We start from the raw sequence: 27,019 nt of genomic DNA on the forward strand, positions 1-27,019 counted from the left end.
AGCCTCATGAGACTATGCAGACAGGGTTGGGGAGGAGGGAAGTTAAAGGAGAATTATGAGTGAAAAACACTCATCCCCATAATTCAAGCCGACCTGTGACAGTGACGCTGTCACAGGTTGGCTCTATTAATCGGGAAGTCAGCAAACACATACCGACGATCGCTGACTTCCCGATCTTCTCCCTGCAAAGAGCAGTGACTGTCAATCACTGCTCCCTGAAGGGATTGTCCCCCTCCCCTCTGTTTCTGTAGTGTTGACAAGAGGAATGGACGGAGGAGGGGGCGGGCACAGCTGGCTCTACCTCTAGAGAGGCAGAGCCAACTGTCAATCAGCCAGCGGGGTGAATCCTGAAAGTATTGTCGGGATCCGTCCCGGCTGCGTTGCGGCTCTGCGCTCTCAGCAATATCCCGCTATATGCTGAGTTTTGGGTCACCGGAGGACATTAGTATATATCCTCCGGGGACCCTGAAGAGAGCTATGGAAAAAAAAGGTTAGGTCATAGTTCTCTTTTAATGACATAACAAATCATGTGATCAGTTGACCAGGAAGTCTGGGCTGTCTTATTGGTTCTGCATTCTGAATGGAGCATTGTAGTTCATACAATGCATTGGGCTGCGCCATGGGCTTTGAACCAGACCATTCAATGGAACCCGGAGCCAGAGTTTACGTATTTTAGTTACTTTGCAAAGTAATGTGGATTATATCCTTAGAATATATTTTCAATGCAATGTCCACTTTGAACCTTATTCAAACAATACAAAAAGCAAAATATTTGAAATGTTCAGCAAGCACAATTGGTTACCTGCTCCCATTTGAAAAATGGCACCTGCTGCTCTAAAAGACTCCAGAAATCCCAAAGAAATATGGACTTTCTAAGAGTCTTCCTTTCCATAGGGTTTGGCACACCTAACCCTTCACCCTCTTGACCATCAAGTGGTAGTGCTTTGGCTTCATTGCTGGCCATTTGGGCAGCCATGGAGGTTTAGGGAGTGTTCCTGTGTACCTTACCCCAAAACATTTTGTTGCGGGCAACTTTATTATAGGGTCAGCAGTTGGCGCTGTTGCGGGTAGGAGCAGGCAACTTATGATGCGTGCTTTACAGCATAAATCTTAATTCGCTCTTTAGAATCTTAATATTTTAAATGAATATTTAAAATATTAAAGGTTATTTTAAATGAATGAGAACTAACATTGTATTAATTGATACCAGTATGCATCCTTTCTAAAACTGCCCATTGTTTTTCCTTGATGTTATAGACAAATGTATGCTACGGACATACACAGAATAGGTGCTCCATGTATAGAATTTTCAGAGACCTAAGGGATCTTGTGTTTTATGGTAACATATAGGACACACTACATAGAAATGTATATATAATAACACAACATATGATGCAGAATAAAACTGACTTGGCCTCTGGATCATATTCCGACCAAATCCTTTTAAATTCATCCAGATGGTGAGGACCCAGAATGGACCAATCACGTGTCAAGTAGTCAAAGTTATCCATGATGACAGCCACAAACAAATTAATAATCTACAAATAAAGAGAAGCAGTTAGTAAACAGATACCCATAGGTTCACTGTACAACACAATAAAAAAGGTTGTTGTAATCCATTATGAAGATGCTGTTAAAGTGAGACTCCGTCAGAATAGTTTTGTTCGTATTGGACAATGATTTTACTGCTCTCTTTGACTCTGTTGATAACTTTCACTGGCAGAGGTTCTAACCCTGCTTTAATTTTATTATCATCCGTGTCCCGTTTGGGGAGATTTCACTTCACTTCCTGTCTTGGTAAGCACCATTACAGGTCCTGGAAGTGAGGGGAAATTTGCCGGTGACTGAGACAGCAATGGTAACATGAAATAGAGTCTAACGCTTCATTTTGTATTCTCCAAAAGAGAAAATGTTTTGAATGGAGTTTCAATATGAATACAGTTCCATTCCACCATAAAAGTGAACGTGTCACATACAAGCAATTCAAACTGAGCACAAAATGAAAAACACAAGTTACGTTCAGTGAAAACTGCCTAAACCATCATTAGATCCGGAGATAGAGACTGTTACAGGAAAAGGTCAGCTTGGCTTTAATCACTCATACCTCTTGAGCCTTTAATATGAGAGGTGCTCTCACTGACCAACAGCAGGCTTTGGACAGATGGGCCAAGTTTCATTTGTAAACTCAAGATTTGCATATAAATTTGCCTCTACCTCTGGATCTATCAGTTATTTTTACATGCAGTGTTCACTGAAGGTAACCAGCAAACATACTTTAAAAAAAAAAAAATCTGCTTTGTTTGCTGGATTGCTGTAGCCTGCTAGGCTTACAATCACTGAACTATAAACCATCCAATCGCAGTAGGTGCTGCTCTTCCCTGTATATATCAGGCGTCTATGGGCGCCAGTTTAAAGTAAAGTAGTATGTAATAAATAAGGGTGGTGGGGGGAAACAGCACACTGACAGCTACTGAACTACCCTGATTTGGGTATTTTTATATTTCCACTTACCAGAAATGCACACAGCATGTAAAATGTTATGAAGTAGACAATGGCAAAATTGCTCCCACAGGTGTACTCCTCTTCGGAAGTGAAATCTGAATCTGGGTCACACTGCTTCCCTGGTAAACAAGCCAGCATAATGTCCTGCCAGGCCTCCCCAGTGGCACACCTTGTGATCATTACAAGAGAGATTGCAGACATCAGCACACATAAAAAAATTATTAAAAAGAGACTTTCATTTAAACCTATATGAAACATGAATATACAGAATTTAAATATATAAGTATTGAAGTGAACCTGTCAGTCATTTTAAACTTTTGAAAGAAAAAGTCCTACCTAAGAGCGAACACCATATGATGCCTTCTAGACCCTTTATTAGGTTAAAAAAAATAAAGTATTTTCTGTGCCCAGCTCTTCGACTAGTTTCAGTTGTTACTGGGGCCTGATTTTTCCTGACATTTAGCTGAACCCACCACTGTCCTCTCCCTGTCCACTGAGGGTGCCTCAATGGCCAATATGGACACCCTCATTCAATAGGATGATGATGGATAGGTGGGGCTTAACTTTGTTAGTAGTGAAGTAAACATAAAACAAGTAAAAGTAAAAAATGTGAGGAGAGTGTAGATGGCTAACAGGTTACAAAAACTAGTATTACAAAAAGCAAGAAAACACTGACATCCAAAGGTGCCGGCTTCTACATTAGTGCTGTACTGCTTTTTGATTTGCTGCTGCGGATTTCCCAAATTCCTGAGCAAATAAAGACTTTCTAAATGCTGATATCTGCAAAGGGCTAGGCCTAATACCACCCCCACCCCCTTAAAGGAGAACTATGAGGTGAGTGCTTTTCACTCACCTCATAGTTCTAGCCGACCTGTGACAATGAGACTGTCACAGGTCGGCTCAGTAGATCGGGAGGTGAGCGAACACATACCGGCGTTCGCTCACCTCTCGATCCTGTCACGGCTCTCTGCCGTGACAGGGGAGGGGCTGGATTCCCCCCTCCCCGCTCCGATCCGCCAGCACTGACTGGTGGAACGGACGGGGGAGTGGGCGGGTACAACTGGCTCTGCCTCTAGATAGGCAGAGCCAGCTGTCAGTCACGCAGCATACCGTGAGCTACAGCTCGCGGTATACTGAGCCTAGGGTGACGGGAGGACGCTAGTTTGTGTCCTCCCGTTACCCTAAAGAGAACTATGGGGAAAAGCATTAACCCCATAGTTCTCCTTTAATGACAAGTCATTCAGACTCTGGGCACTGCACTGAGCAGGTCTATATGTTCCCCATACCTAGATCCACCATATTGTTTTAGTGCTGCAACAGCAGGTCCCTGGGGCTGGGCAACCTCTTAAGGTGCAGGAACCTTAGTGTAGTTGCTCTGCTTTGTCCGGATTAGCTTGCTTTTTGTAAAATTACTAGAAGCGCATCCTCAGAGGATTTGAGATCCTGAGAAAATTACCTGGATACCACGAGAAGGCCCAGTGACATCACTTTTTCCTAGGCATACACACGGTGAGTATGTGTCAAATGTTCTTGTGTTTTATCATTTTTCAGTGTTTTTTTTTATTGCTTTCACTTAAAATTTTTACGTGGGGGATGTCATACAAGATAAGGTGACCTTGCATTTTTATGTGAGGACTGCCTTAACTTCTCATAAAACATATATGTCTTGTGCATTAGAGAATAATTACTAAAAAAGCTTTTACATTTCAAACACACATATACATATACTATACGGATAGAATACATGCTGTAAAACCAGGAATTTGGTCTGTTTGACAGTACAAGTCTCTAAGATGGAAAATCACTGGAAATATTCTAACATGAACTAATCAACTCTTTGGTGCCCACATGTCATCTACAGACAAAGTACAATCATGTAATTAAATGCCAAGACTTGCTCATCTGCCATTACAAAGCCAAATTGGGTTTCCATGGTCCTTTGAAAGATTCAAGAACAATATTATTTGTTGAACAAATAATATGTTCTGTCCCAGGGACAATGCTCTTTCAAACGGGGATTCAACATCAATAAAAAGTAGAGTGGGGGATTTTCATTTCACATCATGGCCCACTGATACCATTCTGTTGTGACAGAAAATTAGGGAAAAGCTCCTCAACAGGACCACAGCCACCAATAAACTCTTACAAATGTTCTAAATGTTTTACACCCTATTCAAAACTTAAAAAGCTTTGGACAGTGGTACACTTTAAAATGAACCTATGGGGACAGAAAAAGAAAATCTTCAATTGCTGACTTATAGTTAGAAGTCTAAACTTCAAGGTTCTCAAGCAAGAGAGGGATAGGACTGAAAAGGTGGGTGGCGGACAGAACACTACTCGGCATGCCTTCGGCAATGACTTGCAAGGATCCACAGCCATCCACCACAATGACTGCAGAACACCAACAACAACTGTAGCTGAGGTGCTCAAAGCCTGCAAGGGGAACACCCTGACAGACCATCAGGCTGACAATATGTGCCCCCTAGGGCAAAAAGCTGCCCATAAGGAGACGGCCATCGCAGCCAAACCTGCACGGCAAGAAACTGCTTGCACTTGATGGCTACAAATGGAGGAAGGGGAGGGGGGGTCTACCAGGATCTATATTACCCAACCTATCACACTGCCAGTGACTAGATTGCAGAAGAAATCCAGGGGGACGTAGAATTTCCAGGAGGAAAATTATATGTTCTAACTCTTAAACGCTAGGCTAATAACTGACTTGTCCACAGTTGCTGATGCAGTTATGGCCACCAGCAGGGGACACCCCCTGGGCTGTATTTTGTTATTTAGCACACCTAGCATACTACTGATGCTGGTGATGATATACCCAGTCAGCAATTATCTAAAGTAGAACTGTGTTTTCCAATGGACAAAAGGGAAACATAAACCTTAATTGTTGACTTTTTTTTAGAAGTGTAGGCTCCAAGGTTCTCATCCTAATCCTAGCTTTCTATCTGCAACAAGCAGGGTGAAAATCCAGACTTCCCTGGTCAGTTACTAATTAGATAGTGAAGGATAGCAAGGGATCCCAAGGATAGAATGGCAAGGATAAGGATGGCAGCCCCAGAGCCTGAACTATTAATTAGAGTTCTCACCAGAACTAGTGTCCCCTCTTTATTCCTGTTTGGTTACAAATCAAAATAAAGAGTGTGAATCTTCTTAGCAAGGACACAGACACTGGTTCAAACCTGACTATGGTTCTAATTCCTAACACATTATTTAAAACAAAAAAAGTTTTGGTTTTAGAAATACTTTATACACAAGACCAAAATGCCTGTACCCATATTTCTATCCTTACCGATTCCTTAAAAAAAACAAAAAAAAACCTTCATCGGGTAGGTGTTAAAATAATAATTACCTGAATAAAAGGAGCACAGCCTGTGGAAAGGTCTGGAAATTGTTGTTCCTGTTTATCTGGGTGTTATCCCTCATAGCAACTTTACCAAAAACCTGCATAATACAGTTACAGATAATTAGCTTTTATTGAACCAAAGTGCCAGTAAGCTAAGAAAAATACATGTTAGCTAATAGAACATTTACATGCATTTTGCAATTGTTTTTAACAGCTCCATAGAAACTTAATATTTCACTCTTGATGGTCTTGCTACGCTGCATATTGTTTTTCTGCAGTGCCAATGCCATGAAATCCTGGAGGGAGAGGAAGCCCTGTTTAAGTAAGAATTTAAACAGGGCTCCCAGGCCTCACAAAACAGCCCTGGGCCAATCAACAAGCACCAGCGGTGTCACATCCGCTTCCTGTTGCTAATGCCCTGAAAAGCACCATATGCTCTATTCCTTTAATTTTACATAAGTAATCAAATACTAAAACCTCTAATTTAGCACAACAACCAGACAACTTGCATTTTTTGAAGGCAGTCAATGGCAGCCACTATAATCCTCTCAGTACTGGTTCAATATTTTTAGCAATCTCATAGTCATCCACTTACAGACCAGTACAGTAATCAGTATAAAAGTGTAATACAAATTTATTTAAAGTGTTTATTCAAAGTTTAGAAATTGACCTGATGTGTCTGATGACACACAAGTAACATTGTCAATAGCTGTATCTTAAGTCTCACAACTAAGGATACATGACTGACAAATTTAGAGCACTCTCCGTTGTGATGATGAAGAGATTGTCAGCGCATCAAGGAGTTTTTAGAAGGTAAATCTCAGATAAAAAAAATAACTGGCACAAAAACTGACGAAATGTCACCCAGACTCTTATTATAATAAAGAGGCAGCAACTGCAATGTATGAGCCCCTTTATACTTATTCTTATCTAGAGATCATCTGAAAAGAGGAGAGAAGGCCAAGTCTGGGGCTCTATCAGCACTGAACAATCCCTCTGCTGAGTTCCTCAGTCATGCGTCACTGAGTCTATTTAAGGACCTTACTATTACTGAAAAAACAAGCAATTTATCAGCAGGGTGGGTAGATGAGGGCTTTGCAGCATAAATCTAACAGCAAGATAAATGCAATAATTACCACCAACAATTTAACATGTAGTTATGTTTTTTAAGCAGTGACTTTAATAGCCTTACCTGCATGCCAATTACAGCATAGATAAAAAACAGCATTGCTATAAGCAGGGCAACGTATGGCAAAGCCTGTGGGAGAAAAAGTTATTGACATTTATTTATACAAAATGATATGAAATATAGAAAAGCCACAAAATAAACAACTATCTAAACTGAATTCTATACCACTTGAGGACTGGTGACAGGGTACATGCCCTTTGGGTCTCTCTTGTTTAAATGAGCAATGATGGGGAAAGTTTGTCTACTTGATTGAACCTTCATGGCAGCTACTTCTCCCTTTCAGCATTTCCCATTTTCTTTCCATTTTTATTGCACTGCAATGCACCACTCAAATCCTCTACCCCATGTTAAATGCAATTAACCTTCTCCCCTAAAGGAAATGTACAGCCTTTACTTTTTTTAGATACACACACGTCAAAGAGATCAGCACAATAATAGGTGTGTGCAAATGTTGTGTGTGTGTGGTTTAACAACCTTGGCTCTATGTATAATTTGTAAATATATATGCACATTGAAGCTGCCATGTTTTCTGATTTCATGTGTAAGCGCTACTTCCTGCTTTGCAATGCTACATGTTGGTTGTACCTTACTGTTTCCAAAAGGGGACGCTCTAGGATGGTGTTTTTGAAGCTGCATAATTGTGGCAAGACCAGAAGAAGGAATGGTAACACCCATGTCCTATTTCTCTTTTATTTCTTACAGACCAGAAGGGACACGGAGACTTGTAAACAGTTTTTTTCTTTTACAGAACGGGTTGTCCTAAAATAGCATTAGTGTAAGGTCATGTGGTCAATTATGATACAAAATATTGCTTAACAGAGTCCTTCTTTAATTGTGTAAGCTACTGTATGTGTTTGATGTGTTACTATGTCACAACTACTCGTACCTGGAAAGACTTTATAAATGTCCACAGCAACGTCCGGATGCCTTCGCCTCTGCTTAGCAGTTTCACAAGTCGCATGACTCTGAAGAGTCGGAAGAACGTGATTGAGATGCGAGCACTGTCTTCTGAGCTCTGAAAGGCATCATGTAAATCAAGCCAAAGACAAGAGCAGATGGACAGACAGTACATGGGACAGAGCAAGTTGGTGCACACAGATATAATGTTGAGCAAGAAACAGACCATGTTGTTATGTTGTTAATCTCAGCACAGACAAAGACAATCTCAGCACTGAACTACAAACCCATCTTCTTCAGACCATGTTGAATGGATTATAGTTCAGCAGCAAGGCAGATAAGATTGTCCAGCCTGTTTTTTTCTTTTGGGTAAAGCGCAGCAGTATTTTTTTTTTTTTTTATGTGCAATGAGCCTGCCAAGTGGTGCCAGTGGTAGGCACTGAAGCTGCACATGCTCAGACAGACTTGGCTTCCAGCTGCATTATGGGAACACGCACATGCATTTCTCAGCCTTGATTCTCACTGAGCTAAACGAAATGAGGGCCATTATACCAGATTCAATTTTTTTTCCTAGACTTAATGATAAAACAGGGCAAGCTGGCAGGAAATGATACAGAATAAAGGCAAGTAGAGGTCAAACCACTCGGGCACCACTCATCTTACCGGGTCCCCAGTGGGGCCTTGTTCTGTTGGCATAGGCTTTAAGAAATCGAGAACATTAGATATTAAAAAAAAATCTTAGGAGGACAATGAAAAAAAGAACACTAGATATGGAGGCAGCAACGTCTCATGAGCAGGACTTTCTACTGGGTTTGGAGCATATGAATAAATGGTTGCTGGTGCGCCAAATGATCTTTAACAATGATGCCATATTAAAACATAAAGGGTATTAACAATTAAAAGACTAAAAACAGAGTGGTCAATTATGTGCAATAATCTTTTTCCATAAGGTTATAAATAATATTTTATAATAAACTACCAGTTCTCATGAAAAGGGAACTGCTCAGCTGTGTACCTTTATTAACTCTTTTATTCCTTTATGCTTGTGCAGGTGGTGAAACTATCCACTGTGCATGACAATCAGATAAAACTTCTAATTTGGCCTTGTTGCCAAGAGGGAGCGTTAATCACAGTTGTGTCTACAGAATGCTGATTGTATGCATTCTGAGGGCTTTTTAGTCACATCTATACTCAAATCATATTTTAAAGATACGTTAAGTGTCTTGTGAGTTAAGACCTCCCATTTGACCAATTGCATAGTTTTCTGTTTATAGTGACCATTCCAGGAGGGAACCAGGGGCAGCATTTTCTCCATGATGGGTAAGCATTTCAGCCTTTCTATTACTCTTTTTGAATCCAACCAGGCAGAACTGATAAGAAAGCTTCATTTTAAGGGCCTAGAGAGTAAATGCTCACATGTTTCCACACATTGCGCCCTCATTGTCCGGACACGCAAGTCATCACTTGAAGAATGTCTCTCAGCAGTGATGGCTTGCTCATCTGGCCAGCAAGGAAGTTACATGTAGAAACATGTATTTACTCTAGTCTGCATTCTGTTGTTTGCGAGTTGGCACCAGCGATAGGATCCCTAGGGGCAAGTTGCCAGCACCGAAAGAACCCATTGTGGGCAAGTTGTCACTACTGAAAGAATCGCTAGTGTGCATCCTCTGTGTAATTTAGGAGCGTGTGCTCATGATACTGGCCTTGGTTGGGATTGTCTTTTGATGGTGACTGCGTTCGCCTTTGTTGCCTCTCCTGCGGCCGCCTGGAGGGGAGTTGCTGCGTGGCTATGGATGTATTCCCTAGCCTACCCTATGTGCTGGCCTACGTAAGCTGGGTATTTATGTCTCCATGACCTCCTGAGGATGCTACTTTGTAGTGGAACTCGATGAGGGAAGGAGCTTCAAGTCCCAAACTATGCTTGAAGAGCTTATTATGGTTATTCTACAACATGGGACGGTTATGTGATGTGTATACAATATATTATTAAGTGGTCTTTATTCACCCAGCATGGTTTTAATTATCTCTGTATGCATTTTAAACATGTGTAAATAAAATTGTTGGTTTTTATACTGTATATGTGTTTCGGCTCTCTGGTTGTATCTTAAAAGGACCCAATATTCTCTTGATTTTATTTACACTTCCACTGGGGTGTGGTACCAAAGCTGATCCCCTGAGTTGATATCTTTATGTGTCTATCCCTAGAGGGCAAGTTGTCACCAGCAACAGAATCCCTAGTGGGAGAGTTGTCACCAGTGAAAGAATCCATAGTGGGCAAGTTGTCACCACTGAAAGGATCGCTAGTGTGCTAGTGTAGCTTTAACATTTGAGTATAAGTCCACTTTAAGAAAGTACAGTTGTATCTACAAGCATAAAGGAATAAAACAAGTACATTCTATATAAAAAGTTAGGTTTCAGGAACAGGTGGCAAACCCACAGTGCTTGGTGGCCAGCACATCTATTCTACATCAAAGCACATGAGCAGGTGCAGAGGAACCTCCATTCATCACCTGTATACGTACATGTCATTTGGGGCACATTCTAGCAAACACAAACTATACACGTACACTATGCCTGTCAAAATGTATTCCAGTGCTAACTTGCACAGTGTGTATGGGAAAAACGTCTTCCCCACAGAGGTTTTCTTTCACCGATGTTGAAGGTGCACACTGGAAGACGGCTTGTGCCACCCTGACACCTGTATACATGAACCCTGCATTTATTTCCCTACTTATTCTATCACATTGGTCAGAAATGTCAAGTTAAAATCCCCTTTCAAAAACTCTCCCCTTACCCTAACTCAGACAAAGTTAGATATATTAGATTACTAGTTATCTAGAGTTAATATTCTGAGATACTGTCATACTAATCAATTGTTTAAAACTTTGTACATTAGCATAAATAGCTCTATATTATACTTGCAGAGTCATGTACTGATGTGTGAGATCACAGCACATTTTGATACCCACAAGCATTCTTACTCACTATAAAGCAAATCTGAATGTTCCACCCACACTCCATGGCCATGGCCTGCCCATAGATAGGGTCAGCTTAGTTGAAAGGTGTGGTCTGGTTCTCCAGCAAGGTTGAAGTGCTAGCTGCGTCTGTTCTTAAATTTTTATAGTAGAGTACCATGATTATGATTCGGTATTTGGGATAAAACTATTCCCTATGAATACAGGAAACTGTTAAAATAGGCCAAAACGTAATCTTGCTCTGAAAATAAACTGTCATTTTAAGACTGCTTTGTTACGGGAACATTATGTTTGGTTCCACAAATAAAGTTTCAAAAATATAAAATGAATGTAGGTATTCAAGGTTTCTTCACCAATCCCAATGGAAGCACTGATCATGTTGCAATGCCTTGTTGTCTTTCCTAAATAAACATATTGTACATGCCACACCTGACCAACTCATGCTGCATGCAACACCAGTTCCAAGTACTTAATTCTGCAAACTCCAGACTTTTTTAAGTTGCAATGTCAATGTATAGTGATGCAAGGTCACATTCAAAGGGAGCTCAGAGAAAAGTGGGCAAAATGCATATGACCGAAAACAAATATAGACATTACATAACAGGGGGGTGGGGGGGGGGACAACTGCAGATTGTACAGATGGAAAAGAACTTTAGATAAAAATATTAGGATGCATCCTTGTGGGGTCCTAATCTTACCGTGGGTGGCCCAGTTGGGTCAATTTCTGGTGGCTTTGGAGAAATTAAAAGGATTGTAAGTTGAAGGCAAGTAATATAGTTTAAGTTATGGTATGGATGCTACTCCTTGCTTCCTGTGCTGAAACCAGCAAGATCTAATGACATATAAACATATAACACATGCCTGTGTTTTTTTATACTTTTCTAATCAATTTATTCCATCTCCCTTTGATTCTCTCGATAGTTAAATATTCAAATCCTGCATTACCCAAATTCAATGAACCTTTGTCATTTGTGTTTCTCACCAGTGATGGGCCTACCTGCCCACTTTTCACATTTACTATAGTTTTTACTGCAGTGGTTTTGACTTCATAAACCAATAATCAATCAACAGCGTAGCCCAGAATGACTTTTATAGCTTAGAGTGAACCTGCCATGACAGAAGAACACAGGGCTGCACCTGCTGGCCTGTTTCTGAATATGCAAGATGCCTGGCCTGGTCTTACTTCAATACTTTGAGTCAGAGACCCAGAGCATGTATACTGTAAATAGCTGACTGAAAGCCAGGCAACTAATGATCAGAAAAAGAGGGGTCAGCAATGACTGTCTCCATCATTCTCTCAAGACAGGTTCCCTTTAAGAATATGTAATACCGTCCAACAGCATGTTGCTTGAGTCAAAGCTAACAAGAGTGGTCCAAACTATAGAACATATTAACAAATGTCTAATATATATTATGATGTGGACTCCATTGATTTAACACAAATATAAAATAGATTGTGGTAGTTTTGCTATTTTTGCACTGTACACATTCCATTTCCAGAGAGACAATATTTTTCTATATACATTTATTGCTGCTCTATACATTAAAACCAACAATAAAAGCAAAGCAAAAAAAAAACACAGATGGAAATACCGTCAACCTTGAGATGTAACAAGCCTATGAAGACGTCATTCTCACTATAAATATGCCCATCTATGTAGGAGATCCGCTAACAGAAATAGCAGCGCCCTGCACAAGGCAGATTGTTACATTACAAAAGGATAAAGCTAATTAAAGGAACAGACAGTAAATGCTTAATGTATGTGGCGCCAGCAGAAGAGGTCATGAACCCAGCAAAAAAGGCCAAGCTCATATGTAATTTAATGTTCTTAGTAATAATGTATATTTGTACATAAATATTGTATATTTGCGCTGGTCATCTCTGACATAATTACACTGCACCTGTGCCCAGAACATGGACATTAAAGTAATTACATATTACAAAATAAAATAATCAAATTATCGGTGCTATATAAATACCAATAATAAATAAATAAATCAAGCACTCACTGACCTATTGTAAGTAGCTGCAGAGAGAATCATCTTAAAAGTTCACAACAGAGGAATTGAAATCGCAGCTCCTCTCCCCTTTTTTTCTCTTGCAGCAGTGATTGGGCTGCCTGCCACAAACAGCAGGCGCTTGTAAACTGTTAAAAAACTGAATGAAACCCAAATTCCAGGTCTCTATTGTGATCTTTAAAGATGAATTTCTCCACAGATCCTGCAACTACAGAGGTCACATAAGACTTGTTTTAAAGGTTTTTACTGCTATTAAAGAATATGCATTTAGTTGTTACCTTGCCTATTAAGGACAAAGTAACAGTGTCTATGTAAGGGGCACTTGCCAGCATTCCAATGTTTTTTGCTCTATATCAGAGCCTGCACCAAAATTACCCTGTGCTGGATAGTGTTACACACTAGGGGCAGTGGTGACGTCATTTCCTTGAGGACAGTTCTCTGGCCTACCATTTGGCTGCAGGATCCAAAAACTGTTACACAGGAGGAGGTCCCAATGCTCGTCCATAACTGGGAGCACTGGGTATTTTTATCCGGTTTGGGGGGAACCATGCAAACATTTTCTCTTGTCTGTAAGTAACTATAATTCCAGAAAAAGGTTTTCATTTTGATAGATAGTAGGGTTAGAGGCTTTGCAAGGGAAGAACCTGACAAAGGCCAGCACTATGATGCCCTATCTTGTGAAAGCCCATGTCTAACACTGTGGACATACAGAATCCAAACCATTCCAGTGTCTCAGATCCTGGTCCCAGTCCATAAACCCATCGCACTCGTAACCGCTGTTCCAAAATAATCAAGTGGGTGCTGCGGCTGTCGACGGATGGCAACCGTCTCAATAACAAGTAGAAATATAGACACCTGCACTCCAATAGCAAATCAATATGTCTATTTATTGACGTATGAGTAGCATAGCATGATACACTAAATGTTTTTGCAATGTTTCGGTGTCCCACAGGATCCCCTTCATCGGGCAGAACAAGTGACACTTTCTACTTTAGATCCTGGTCCCAGTCCTCTGCAGCTAGTGATAATTTGGGAAATATAAACTGCCGGGTAAAGCAGCCTTTCTAGAGCTCAGTGTTTACTGTATGCACTCTAAAATAGTTTTGATTTTGACTTTAAAAATTAAAAAAAGAAAAAAATGTAAATACCAAAACTGTTCAACCCATGAGGCCCCGTCAAAACATTAAACCTGTGTTATAAAATCCAACACAAGCCCACGCTAGCCAACAAAATTCCTGCAACCATTCTTCCAGTTCATGCGAAAACCTAATTGACTACCATGGAAAACATATTTTCTTTTTATCAGAATTTATACACTAATATGGCCATGAATGAGCAGACTAAACTGTCTGACACTCAGACAATGGTGGCAGTGATGGCCAGAGAGAAGGTTGTCAGACCGCACAGTAATTGAGTTGCGTGCCCATATTCCCTGAAGCAGTAGTTCCCAACTAGGGTGTACCTAGTCAGTTTCAAAGCCTGTGTGCTTCTGTCTATTGGACCACATCACAAAATGTTGGCTTGAAATAAAAGTTTGTGACCGTTACCCTTTACAAACAAAAAGAAAATAATGTACAGAGAAAAAGAGGTTCTTAGTAATTTGAATTAGTGCAGAGCGTGAAAGCAGTTAGTGAGTCAAAAAAGTGCCGCACTCAGTGCTTTGTGGGGTTAGCTATATTCTTCACTCATGTTACATACTTGCCTGTAGAACTTTCTAGGGATAAAATAAACACAAGACCTGGTTAGAATGTTCTCAGAATAGTGTATTTTCTACTAATAAAGTGCAATGATGTCTTAAACTAGATTGTTAAATTTCTGTACAATCTCCTCTACATTTTCAAAAAGGACATACATTTAGGGTCTACTGAAAGAGACACTGTCCCTTTACCCATGACAAGAAAAGTGAAAGCATATATGCAAAGGGCCCCTCAACCCCCTTATACTTAGCTTACCAGCGCTCCCCCGCTGCTCCTTCCCCCTCCATAGCTGTTCACAATACCTGGGACTTCCAAGTATGGAGGAAAATATGACCTCCCTGTGACAGTGCTTGGGTCTAGCAGTCAATTGCTAGGCTCCAAATCTTTCACATGAATAGGAGAGTGACTTCACAGCTCCTCCAGGTCGCCGACACCAGTCATTTCAGTATTTCAGTGCCTGCTGTGGAGGAGAAAGGCATCAAGGGATCGCTGGTAAGGTGGGGTCAGGTGGTCAAGAGAGGCCCATGCAGGGCAAAGACATTGTCATTTTGCCCTACATGGGTAAGGTAACAGCCACTCTTTAACTAATTCATTCAGTATATGATTAATCAGGCAGATCTTGCATTTCATTGTGGTTAGTAAATCTAAAGCAGATTGTACAATCACATTGTAACAGTCAACTTTAACCTTTAAATGGGGTTCTAAGATCATGGCTCACTAGGAACCATATCATCAAACAAGGTGTTATCTGGTTGTCCACAAACTTGCACTTGATAAGTCTTATGTGACATGTGATATGTGCATGCAGTAATATCACAATGGTTCCTAAGGAAACGGGTCCCCAGTGACATGCACTGCGCATCCTATAAACTTTCCCAAACATGTCTCTGTGCTCTCCCTGGGATCCAGAATGATGATGTTATACACAGCATAGACAGTAACATTTTGAACTAATAAGGACTTGTTATATATGTACACAGTATCATAACATTTTTTTGGAACGTGATTTGAGACCTTTTTAATTATCATCATCATTATTATCATTTATGGTAGTTGCTTTTGGTCAGTGCGATGATATCTGGCCATGTAACAATACTATGTATTTAAACTGGTAAATTTTATGTTAGCTAATACCACAATTGCTGAAGCTACAGGAAACAAAATCTGGGTTTAATAAGTTATAGCCCAACTCTGGCCAACAATTCCCAAAATAAAACTAAAACTGGGCTTCACCAACTAGACCCTTTGTTTAAAACAATGCGAGCCTGGCATAGCTACCAAAATACCCCCATGCACTGGAATAGTGAGTGGAATTTGGCAATTCCTAGAAGTAAGTCTACACTGCAGGGAGACAAGTGATCATCATTGGGATTAGTATACCACATGCTCCTTGGCCCGGAGCATTTAGTTTCTTGATCCTGCTGCTGTTTAACTTTAGCACCCATCAAAGATGAATAATATATACTGTATAGTATTGGTGCTTTCCATTTCAATCTTGGGACAACTATGACTTTGCTAACCCTGCTCAAAAGATAGAAAATTATCTTCCTTGCAACCACTGGCAACATCACACTATAGACTGGACATTCCAGAATTCTCGTCTGTGCTCTAGACAGATAATGAGGAAAAAGGCTACACATGGGACAAACTATGTCCTTAGGTTTGAGGCAGTAAGTATTTAAAAACCAACTGGACTAGTATGTTATATACTGTAGATAAATAGAGGATGTAGGCATATATTTCCCTTATATAAACCCAGCAGCAGGCTACAGAGAAGGACTGCTGATATATGTATGAGCAGCGGTCCAAAACGACCTCTGCCAAGTCAAAGCTAGAGCTGAGCGATCAGCAGGAATCATGAGCTCAGAAATTCTCAATATATGTTCTCTGCATTACCTGCTGTAACAGTCAATATGGAAGGGGTTCCAGTGTTACCAGTTTAAAGTAAACCATCTGATAAACAGTGTATATTTTTGCAGGAATAAAACGCAGACAGACGTTGACCCATGACCGCAATAACCTGGAGTGCTTTATGCTGCAAATACTAACTTAGAAGAATGCCATTGGCTGCTCTGCCTCTTCCTAGCACCCCCATTTAATTACTGGCTCTTAAATAGGATGCTTCTAATTCCTTTTGCAGGTTTTAATTTCTCAGGTATTATTTCAATTGAATGAAACACATTAGCAGAGAAGAATATTACATTACAGGGTGAGGCACTGCAGGGAGTGAGGGAAGGTGCTGACCAGATCCCTAACACTTTAAATCTCTGGATTTGGTCTGGAGAGGAATAGTAAGTATAACTCTGCAGAAAATGTTCCATATGAACCAATATCTAAAGCTAGCGGGTCAAAAACACAAACAGTGGCATAATTAACATAGCACACAGCTCTCTGTGATGGAGAGAGGGATGTAGGCACTCTCCTACCAAGCCCCTAGATACGCAGACCAGGAAGAAAGAATGTGCAAAACAATATTGGGTTAAGAACACTAATGATTAATCAGTGCCTTCTGCCTTTTGGCTAAGATCAAGTGTAGTATCTGTTCTTATCAGTCTTCGGGGAAGAAAGGCATCGTGTCGTTGGAGAGGCAGGATGCTCAGTATTCCCTGATGTAGTTGGTGGGTACCGGAGGGGCCTCCTTTCCTCCTGGGTTGATTCTGGTCCGGTTACGCCGGGCTTGTCCCCAGTTGTAGGCGGAGGCTCTGAAGGCGTCCTGCCTCCTGAGACGAATGGATACGAAGCTTGGTCGAGGCTAGAGGGTTGGGGGCGGCAGAAGCCCGTGGTGTTGTGCCCCCTGGGGGTGGCGTCCCAGGGGTGCGCAGAAAGTCACTTGGGTATGGGACCCCACATGACTCACTGTGCACTTGGTCACACACCACATTGCAATTTTCTGCACTTCGCCTCCAAGACAGGCCTTATGGCTAGTCTGGGGCAATATTTTTGCACTCCGGCCCCTAAGGCCTGTCAGAGTGGTGCACTGGCACTTTAGATTTATTTAAGCAATCTATGCACGATTGGCAGGTTTCTTCGGGGCCTATTCTTGATGCTGGGAGGAGATTCTGTGCCTCCTACGGGGTTCTCTGTCTCCTCCCACCCAGGAGGTGGGTCTCTCTTCGGGAGAGCCCACCTGCCTAGTACTGTGAGGGACCTGTTTCGGCAGGTCCCCGAAGGAAATGGGTCCACCGGCCTTTGGGTTGGTGGCCCAACAGTCTCAACCCCTGTCAGGAGCCTTGAGCCCCGGGGGGTCGGGAAAGTAGGTCCCTTCTTTTGAAGGACCTTGCACCCTTGTGTACGTTTTTGTGTGCTGTGATTTCACAGTTCACTTTTTTTGTTCACAGGGGGAAGTTTTGATGCACGTCCACGGGCTTCGAGAAAAATGATTAATCAGTGCTTTTCCTTTTTAATAGTGTACGAATAAAAAGCTCAATAAATTAAAGCACAGATGAAAAGTATAATGCAATTTAACACTTTTGTGTATTTGGGCAGCACAGTGCTGTAGTGGTTAGCGCTTCTGCCTTACAGCACTGGGGGTCACTGGTTCACATCTCGGCCAGGTCACTATCAGCAAGGAGTTTGCATGTTCTCCATGTGCTTGTGTGGGTTTCCTCTGGGTACTCTGGTCTTCTCCCACACTCCAAAGACATGGCGTTTAAAAATTGGCCCTCGTATGTACAGTATGTATGTAAGCATGTGAGATAGGGACCTTAGATTGTAAGCGCCTTGAGGGCAGGGGATGATATGAATGTGCAATTACGTAAAAGCGCTGCATACATTGCAGGCACTATATAAATAAATATGAAGGTACCATTTATTTATTGAGGTTGGTACATCAGCATAAAAAGAGCTATAACTGAGAAAAAAAGGGGACAAAGATTCCCTTCTAAAAGAGGGAATGTCCCCCGAAAAGAGGGATATATGTAACCTATGAAATAATAATAAAATGTTCACAGAAATGCAATATCAGAATGCCAGAAACATGCATTTCAATCATCTTTATACTGGAGTCACAGCTAGATGGCCATGAGGACGCTGTTACCCTTGCAGAGAACATCACTGCCCCAGGAACTAAAAAAACCCCACGGGTTTCTACCTGACTGATGGCCATGGCAGAGGACTGTCTATTAAAACCATTACACAGTGACAAGCAGCGGGTCTGTCTGTAAGTGCAACCATTAATATAATAATAATGTTTTATCTTTTAAAACATGATCAAGTGCCCCTGGTCTCTGTTGTGTTCCTATTCTGACAGTGTATTGCTGCTACCTTGCATATGATATGCTGTACAGTGGAATCTTTTGACCTGAGAAAATAACAAAGATGTACCAGCAGGAGCCAGCCCAGCTCACTAAGAACAAGCTGTGTCATCCTATATACTTGTAAGTGCACTTTACCCTTTTATATTTCCTTCTCTATATTGTTTAACACACTTTTTTCTATTTTCAGTTGGTTTACTCCATACTAATTGCATTGAAGCTGCCTGCTACTGTCAATTTTAACTCATGGATGGAATTTTCCGTATAAAGATATCCTGACTCTTAACAGTATCGTAGATTCCATGGAAGCACATTTGAGTGGTCTTGGTTCGTCATTTTCTGGCGGCATGTTTAAATACTGCATGATTGCCATTTGAAATGAAATAACAATAGTTGATAGTCCTCAGACAATGGTGATATTTGCAGAGGATTATTTATCAAACCGAACTGTTACACACGCTTCACACTTAGGCGCTGCAGTAAAGCCCACTGTCATTCTCCAGCACAGATTTGAATCTGGGATGTAACAGGAGGGCATACTGAAAACAGTCCTACAGGCCCTCACACCTAATCAATGTTGGCAAATTCTGCAGATCTAACAGGCCAGATCTTTGTTGGCCACAAAGGTATCCATTCCTTCAATCTTTTAAACCAATAGATTCTTCAAAAAGGTCTTTTGACTAGATAACACAGTTCCAGTGTTTTCTGCCTTTCAATGGTCTACACAGGATTGAACAAAAAAAACCTAACAAAATAGAAACAGAGTGTTTTATATGTTTTACAATGTTTGCAATCAATTTCCAAATTGATTAGAAGTGACCTATTGGATCTATTTATAAATCTTGCATGCAGACATACTCTGTACGTCCAGGGTATGGCTGGGCAGATTTATAAAAAGACCCTATAACTATAAAATTAGGATAGAAAAACCTATTTGTTCATTTAATTTGCAATTGAAATGCTTAAATGCTCAAATGTAAATCTAAATTATAGCTTGGCATATTCATTTTAGAAGGTTTGACAAAAAAATTGATAATAATATTTGATAACAGTACCCAATGTAGATATGTGTGTGTCAAAAAAACAAAATGTGGGCAGGGGCTCAAAGCTGTCTGAAAGTTAACAATATAGATACACAATATAAAACGATTATATTTACTTACATTTACTTCTGTTATAGCAATATCTACGACGCTACCGACAACAATTAAGGCATCAAAAGTGTTCCAAGCGTCAGTGAAATAGTGCTGTTAGTAACAAGTGAGGACAGAACAAGACAAGAGAGAAATAAGAAGATAGCAGAGAAATGAATGGTGGGGCTACACCTCATTTAGCCTGACATGCAATGACCTTCATAAAATAACGCAGAGCACTCAAAATTAGAAGCGGTTGGTGGAGTCATATTAGGAGACAGTTGGTGTTTGTGTCATTGTAGTATGGTATTGAAGGGTCAGTCCACTTAAACATAATATATACATTTTTGACAGAAAATTGAACCACTTCACAGTTACATCTTTTTGGGACTCAATTGGTGAGGTCTATGAGTATCCTTGGCCTACACACGTTCTGTTGTGAGGGTTACTAGTTCCCCTTTTGTATTTATTTAGGAAGTAACAAAGTCAGGAATCATCTCATGGGTGGAGTACCTAAGATTAAAAGAAGCCAGGGGCTAACTCAGCCCACCAAGCTCTACCAGGCCACACATTACTAGATATGGGTTGATGCTCTCTATCTTTCTTTAGGGCTCATTTGGCCTAAAGAACTCTTCACTGTCCCTCCAGGGAATCTCAACTTTCCTGGCATACTTTCCCAATGTAAACTATATTAGGCAACAGAGTCATGAATCATAGTAGGGAGATTTAGCTGTTGGAGTATCCAAGCTATATAAGAAGTCAGGAGTTGACCCAGCCCACCAGGCTCCACCTGTGCGCCAACTACCAGATATAGGGTGATACTATCTATCTTTCTTTGGTCTAAATGGCTCTGCACTATCCCATCATGGAACCTCAAGCTTCCAGGCATACATTCACAATGTAAGATATATTAGGCAACAGAGTCATGAATTATAGTAGGGAGATTTAGCTGTTGGGAGTATCCAAGCTATATAAGAAGACAGGAGCTGACCCAGCTCAACATGCTCCACCTATACACCAACTACTAGATATGGGTTGATACTATCTATATTTCTTTGTTCTAAATGGCTCTGCACTATTCCATCATGAAACCTCAATCTTCCTGGCATACTTTTCCAATGTCATCAATATCAGGCCCAAGGGAAAAAAGAAGACTCCGTGTAACGTAAATAGGTGAGTGGAGTAGAGATCTCACTAACAGAGATAACTCAAATCACCATAATCTATTCAAAAGTGAAATATCACTGTTTAAGGAGGGCTGACCCTTTAACAAAAGACATCAAATTACCAATATTAGCACAGTAAATAGTTTACAAAAGAGACACTTCAGATTATGAGGTTTGGCCTCTGGCTTATGACATTTTTGAGGGAACTCAAGTTTTACATAATTTCTTATGTCATGTATGAGTTGTGTCCTACTGAAACCCTCCACAGAAGATACCACTATGGGCATTGTGTATGCAAAACTAGAAAAGAAAGTCTCTGTGCTGCTCATGGCAACCAATCACATGTGTTCTTTTAGTTTTAGATCCCACTCTGAGCACTGCAGCTAGCAGCTGATTGGATACCACAGGCAAAAAGAAAACATCTCTTTAGAATGGTTCTCCAACACAAGGCCCATAGAAAATGCAGTACCCGGGGGCAGGCTTATGCTAGTTGCAGTAAAACCTTCACAGGAAGTAGCAATAGCTGAAGGTAAAGTGAAGGTAAAGTATTAGATATATCTGTGACTTGTCCAGGTGATGGGATGCAGCAGGAGACACAGAGAAGGAAGACACTGGGAGAGGGACAAGATCATTACTTACATCAGCTTCACTGAGGACCACGTCTACTATGCTGCCGATAACGATGAGGGAGTCAAAGGTATTCCAGGCATCACTAAAATAACCCTGCACACAGCAGCCGAGGGGGGCAAATGGAGGTGATTAACATTTCACAACGGAAGACAGGCGCGTACAGCCACGCACCATGGACAAAGCACATAATCACAAAAGTAAAGACATCTATATTGTCTGTGAAGTGGCCTGGTAACTTGCCCAGTTCAAAATGGGGAGCATATAGTAAAATTAAGGCAAAGTGGAAATATGGCAATTTCTTGGGCTACTCAGATTTTTTCCAAAATATGTATTTGTCTCCAAAGGGAGATTTTCCATCTTTTTCTAAAACAACTAATATTTCTACATATAAATGCATAATTATAATTTCTATATTTGTAAGGTAAATAAGAAGAATGAACTGCTTCTGGTACAGATCAAATATTGCCCTACTTTCACAATGCCATAGTTTTATAATTCCCCAATGGGCTATAGCTATGAATCAGCCATAAGTATAAAGCGGACCTATGATCTACACAGGACAGTATGTTAAAACCATGTCCAAAGAGGCCCTATGCATGAATACGTGTCACAATGCATTATAGCTGAACAATTGCTTTCACTCACCTTTTTATGTGCATGAAGTTGCCATTATTTAGCCAGAACAAAATACAAACATTCATGAGCCCGAACAGCCCATATACTGGCACAGAGCAGAGTATGCTCATTCTTCCTCTAAGAACCTGCCTTGGCACTGGCACTGGAAACATTTTCCAGCATTCATTGCTGAATCTGAACTGGCTCTAAATGATCATATGCAGTTGGGAGCAATACCTCTTGGATGGTGTTTTATACACAGGGATGGAAGGAAATCATTTTGCACTTGACATTTCTCATGACGTGTAGTACTAATCTAGTCATTTTGTTTTGTTGTTGCATAAAAGGTCCGCTTTAACAATGAAGGATTTTTCATTTTAAAACATGCATAAAACACATATGTAAGCACTCAATGAAAGAAAATTGCAAGCTTACAGTTCATATTAGTGTTGTCCTTTAAACTGTGTAAAGAGGATTTAGAGTTTAATATTCTATAACAATAATAGTTGTAGAATGGAGCCCTCTTCTGCTTTAAAATAGAAATGCAACAGCTACAGGGCCTTATATTTGCAATTTTAAATTTTACGTAGTTATTCCACCAACTATAGCTCAATATTGGATACCAGTAGCGAGTAACAGACAAGGCCGGGCCAAGCTGACTGTACATACCTGTTATAGCTTGCAATCATTTGTCACAATTGTCACACAATTTGGGTAATTAGGGCCTTCCACATAATTTTTTTTACACACACTTGACAAATGATCAAAAACAATATGTGTCATTTATCTATAGGTATACATACATTTTGTATACTCTCACTAGTTAATCAGCCACTTCCCAGCAATATTGGTCACATGACAATAACAATATGGAAGCCACAGACAGCACTAGCCATGACAGTTCTAGTAAGACGAGGGGATATGGACAAGTCACAGCAAATTCATCCTTATCATGCATTTGGTTTACACAGCAACCGCTTGTCACTTACGAGCCAACGTTTTTTTTTGGCCACACAAATCTACCAGATAATATGCAAACAGAAGGTCATTGGGTACATCATAAACATCATGGTTGACTTATTGGACAGAGTCACTGAAATTAACAGCATTAAGTGTGATTTTCTAAAAAAATTATTCTAATTCAACAGTCAGGGATGTAACGAGTCAATAAAGGAGAACCGACGTTATGATGATCATCTTAAATCTGTAGTTAAAACCAATGCCTACTTAATAGGAGCCTGGTACTTTTATTTTTTCATGTGCTTCAGCTGTCAGCCAGATTTTGGATTAATTATTTACTAAGTCACTGAACTGATGTGAACATGAAGGCAGTAAAGTGTCAGGACCTTAAGATGACAGGATTCATTTCATTTTTGTTTTCATTGCAAGTCTCCTTTAATGACAACTAAGTGGGTGATACCATCTTTGTTGGGTGATACTTCTGCAACAGTGAAGCAGAATGTGAAAGAGCATTAACCCATAGCAACCAATCTGTAATATTTACTTAACTGATCTGCTATACTGAACTAAAAGGAACAGTATAATTTTAAAACATAATCCAGGACTGCAATAGTTAAAGCCAGTCCTTTAATTTCTACTAGATAGCAGTAAGGGCACCACATAAGTAATAATAGAGTCCGAAATAGTTCTTTATTTATGAAAAATCAACAGGATGAAAAATCAACAAGATAAAAAATCTAAAGCGTTTTCGGGGATTCGTAAACCCCCCTTCATAAGGGCTTGTAAGCTGAGTCACTTTAGGAGTGCCTGGACTTTAAAGGGTTAAAATTATCTTTAGCTATAATATCAAATGGTTGTACCAGTAGGTAATGTAGCGTGAAGTGAAGCCTCACCCAAGTGGTCCAGCTTGATTAAGGAGACGGTCATCTACAATACTGGGCGCTTATGATAGATATTAGTGCCTCTTGTGTATACATTCCTGTACTTGTCAGAACCCCCCCTTTTCACTGCTGTGCTAAATATGGATCTGGTGCAATGCTTACACTGACTTCTGCCAATGTAGGGTGCGAGCACTCACCTGGAGGCATGAGCTGTCTCTAGACATCACTGATGTGAAACAAGCTTGAAGATTAGAACGTAAGAGTTTATTCAGAACTTTTTATCTGCATACTTTTTTCGGGCCAGTACAAAGAATGATTGAAGCCACCACCATCAGAAAGAGAGGTCAGTAATGGCAACCTTTATATTCACCCAGTATATGTCTCTCACGCCACAGTGCAGTTTTCTGCAATGTGCCTGTTGCAATAGGCAGCTCATTCAAAATGAATGGACTGTAAACGCACCTCAACCCATGAAAAAAATAGGTCCTGCATCATTTTTTTAAGTGCAGCGTAACACGCAGAGTGTATGTATCTGTGCAGTAGATATGGATTATGGTGAAATTAACTTTGTATTGCAATGTATATCTATATATAGTGCATTACCATGGGTTGTAGTAAGTTGTGTAATAAGGTGGGTCATGACATTATGATATGAAAAGACTTTTAAAGAATGACTTTACCTTTCTGACTATTTTTCATGTTAGACCCATATTTAGGGTATAACACAAAACATGGTTAGATCACAGACCCCCCATTCACAGAATCTGAGAGTCTGCAAGTTCCATCAGAAAGAGAAGGCTAGTTGCACTCCTTACCAGTAAAACCCCGTAGTCAGGGAGGGGTGCATGGAATGACTGCAGATGGCACCGCCAATTGTAGATAATTGTAGAAACGTCACCAGCACACAGAAATCCTTATAAGATCATAAATCATGGATTTATTGCAAACTCATATCAGTTACACAAGCGCTTATACAATCCTACAAGGATTTCGGTGTGCTGGTGACGTTTATGCAATTATCTGCAAGTTCCATCAGCCACAGGGGCAAAGGGCATTCTAGTTCTCAATGGCGTCACTGCACTTGTAGTCCATTCATTCTTCCTCCCGCCCATGTTACTGAATGTCCGTACCTCGATACAGACATGGACAGGAGGCAGAGTCTGCAGAAACCAGGGCGTTGCACTCATGATCCACTTCTCAGGGTTGCAATGCTTTACTGGCTCCAATGCAATAAAATAAAAATTGCAGAGTTTTTGCTTTATGAAGAAGCGTGCATTTATTTATTTTTTTAAGGTGGAATTTCCCTTTAAAATTGTACCTATCCTTCAAATTGGACTGGTTGCTATGTGTTAGTGCACTTTGCACACCATTGCTTTTGTTTTGCTTACATCCTAAAATAGCTGCAGCATTTCACAAATCTCTAAGAGGAATCTGTAAACTTATGTCACTTCATCATATAAATAACAGTCATTTAGGGGTCTATCCACTGTTAGGTAAAAGGAGACTACTGTTTTAGACTCCTTCCTGGTACATTAAGAGAAACCTAAGACTGGTTCTTAGTAATAAGAGAGGTGTTGAGGTGCCTCTACCATAGTACTGTATTAGTTTAGGGTGGAAGAGCCCTTTAATGACTGGTAATTTATAAAAAATCATTACAGAGTTATAATATCAGATAAAATATGTAATTGTATTACATTTCATTGTAATTGTCAGAGCATGTCTAATGATTCAGTACTCACCTTGGGCTTGAAAGCTATAAGTTTCAGAACCATTTCTACAGTAAACACAGCAGTGAAGACCATGTTCATCACATCCATGACATCATTAAATATTTTTGATTGTCCATAATGCTGAAATATGAAGCAAACAGGTATATGTCAATACAGAAGAGTGCTGAGAGCAATTACAAGATCAGATGTTAGTAAAACTATAGAGGTATGGTTTGTAGTTTTAGATTGTGTTGTCCCTTAAAACTTTTCTCCAATTCTCCAGCCTTCCCTTCACACTTGCACAGTGGTGCCACTGAGCACCTCTCATGTACTGAAATTGCTAATCTGAATTCACTGCACACTGTGAACTTCTCATAGTGTGCATTAGAAGTGGCAGAAAGTCAGATAGAGCCTGCCTCATTTCCTGGCTTTCCTCCCCAGCCTTACTGTCCATGGACCACCCCTTCCCTTCATTATATTTCACTTCTTTCCATGATGGAGGATTGGCACCACATGTGGTGTTACCTAGGGCAGTCTGCATGCAAATTCAATCTGCCTAGGAACTTCCACTTCTCCAGAATGACTTCAGCTCATCAAGCCATCTTGATTTTGCACAACTCCTCCCAACAGCCAGCCCACTGCTTGCAACAGGGCTGAGCACTCATGAGAGGAGTACTGAGGCAGGGTAATGTTGAGGGGGAAGTGGGGGCACCAGAGAAGGCAAAATATAAGCAGATCAAACTTCAGCTTTAACAGCAATGGTGTTTGGTCAATGTTATTTTTCTTCTGAACCCTTACAGATGTATATACTGGAGTTTACCGTATATACTCGAGTATAAGCCGAGTTTTTCAGCCCATTTTTTTTTGCTGAAAAGTGCCCCCCTCGGCTTATACTCGAGTCAGCGTCTCGAGCTGGTCAGGTTTCTTCTTACTTACCTCTCCGAGCGTCGCGTCACTGCTGCTCCGGTGGGCGACGCTCCGAGCGGGGTCATCTGGCAGTCTCCGGGTCCTAATTTAGGTGGCCGGAGAGTGCCAGATGAC

General features: G+C 40.6%; 1 protein-coding gene across 1 annotated transcript in view; it reads right to left on the bottom strand.

The window, feature by feature from the left end:
• The window catches only part of CACNA1D (calcium voltage-gated channel subunit alpha1 D), a 289,622-nt gene that overhangs the window by 37,775 nt on the left and 224,828 nt on the right, over positions 1-27,019 (bottom strand). The window contains exons 29-35 of the mRNA XM_018555255.1: positions 26,009-26,119; positions 21,823-21,906; positions 7,930-8,058; positions 7,047-7,112; positions 5,861-5,952; positions 2,512-2,671; positions 1,411-1,538 (exon numbers count right to left, since the gene is read on the bottom strand). Coding sequence (XP_018410757.1) covers positions 1,411-1,538; positions 2,512-2,671; positions 5,861-5,952; positions 7,047-7,112; positions 7,930-8,058; positions 21,823-21,906; positions 26,009-26,119 — 770 coding nt within the window. The remainder of the gene's footprint in view (positions 1-1,410; positions 1,539-2,511; positions 2,672-5,860; positions 5,953-7,046; positions 7,113-7,929; positions 8,059-21,822; positions 21,907-26,008; positions 26,120-27,019) is intronic.

Source organism: Nanorana parkeri, unplaced genomic scaffold (assembly GCF_000935625.1).
Source record: "Nanorana parkeri isolate BGI_ZX_2015 unplaced genomic scaffold, ASM93562v1 scaffold189, whole genome shotgun sequence".
In the NCBI taxonomy this organism is placed as follows: Eukaryota; Metazoa; Chordata; class Amphibia; order Anura; family Dicroglossidae; genus Nanorana; species Nanorana parkeri.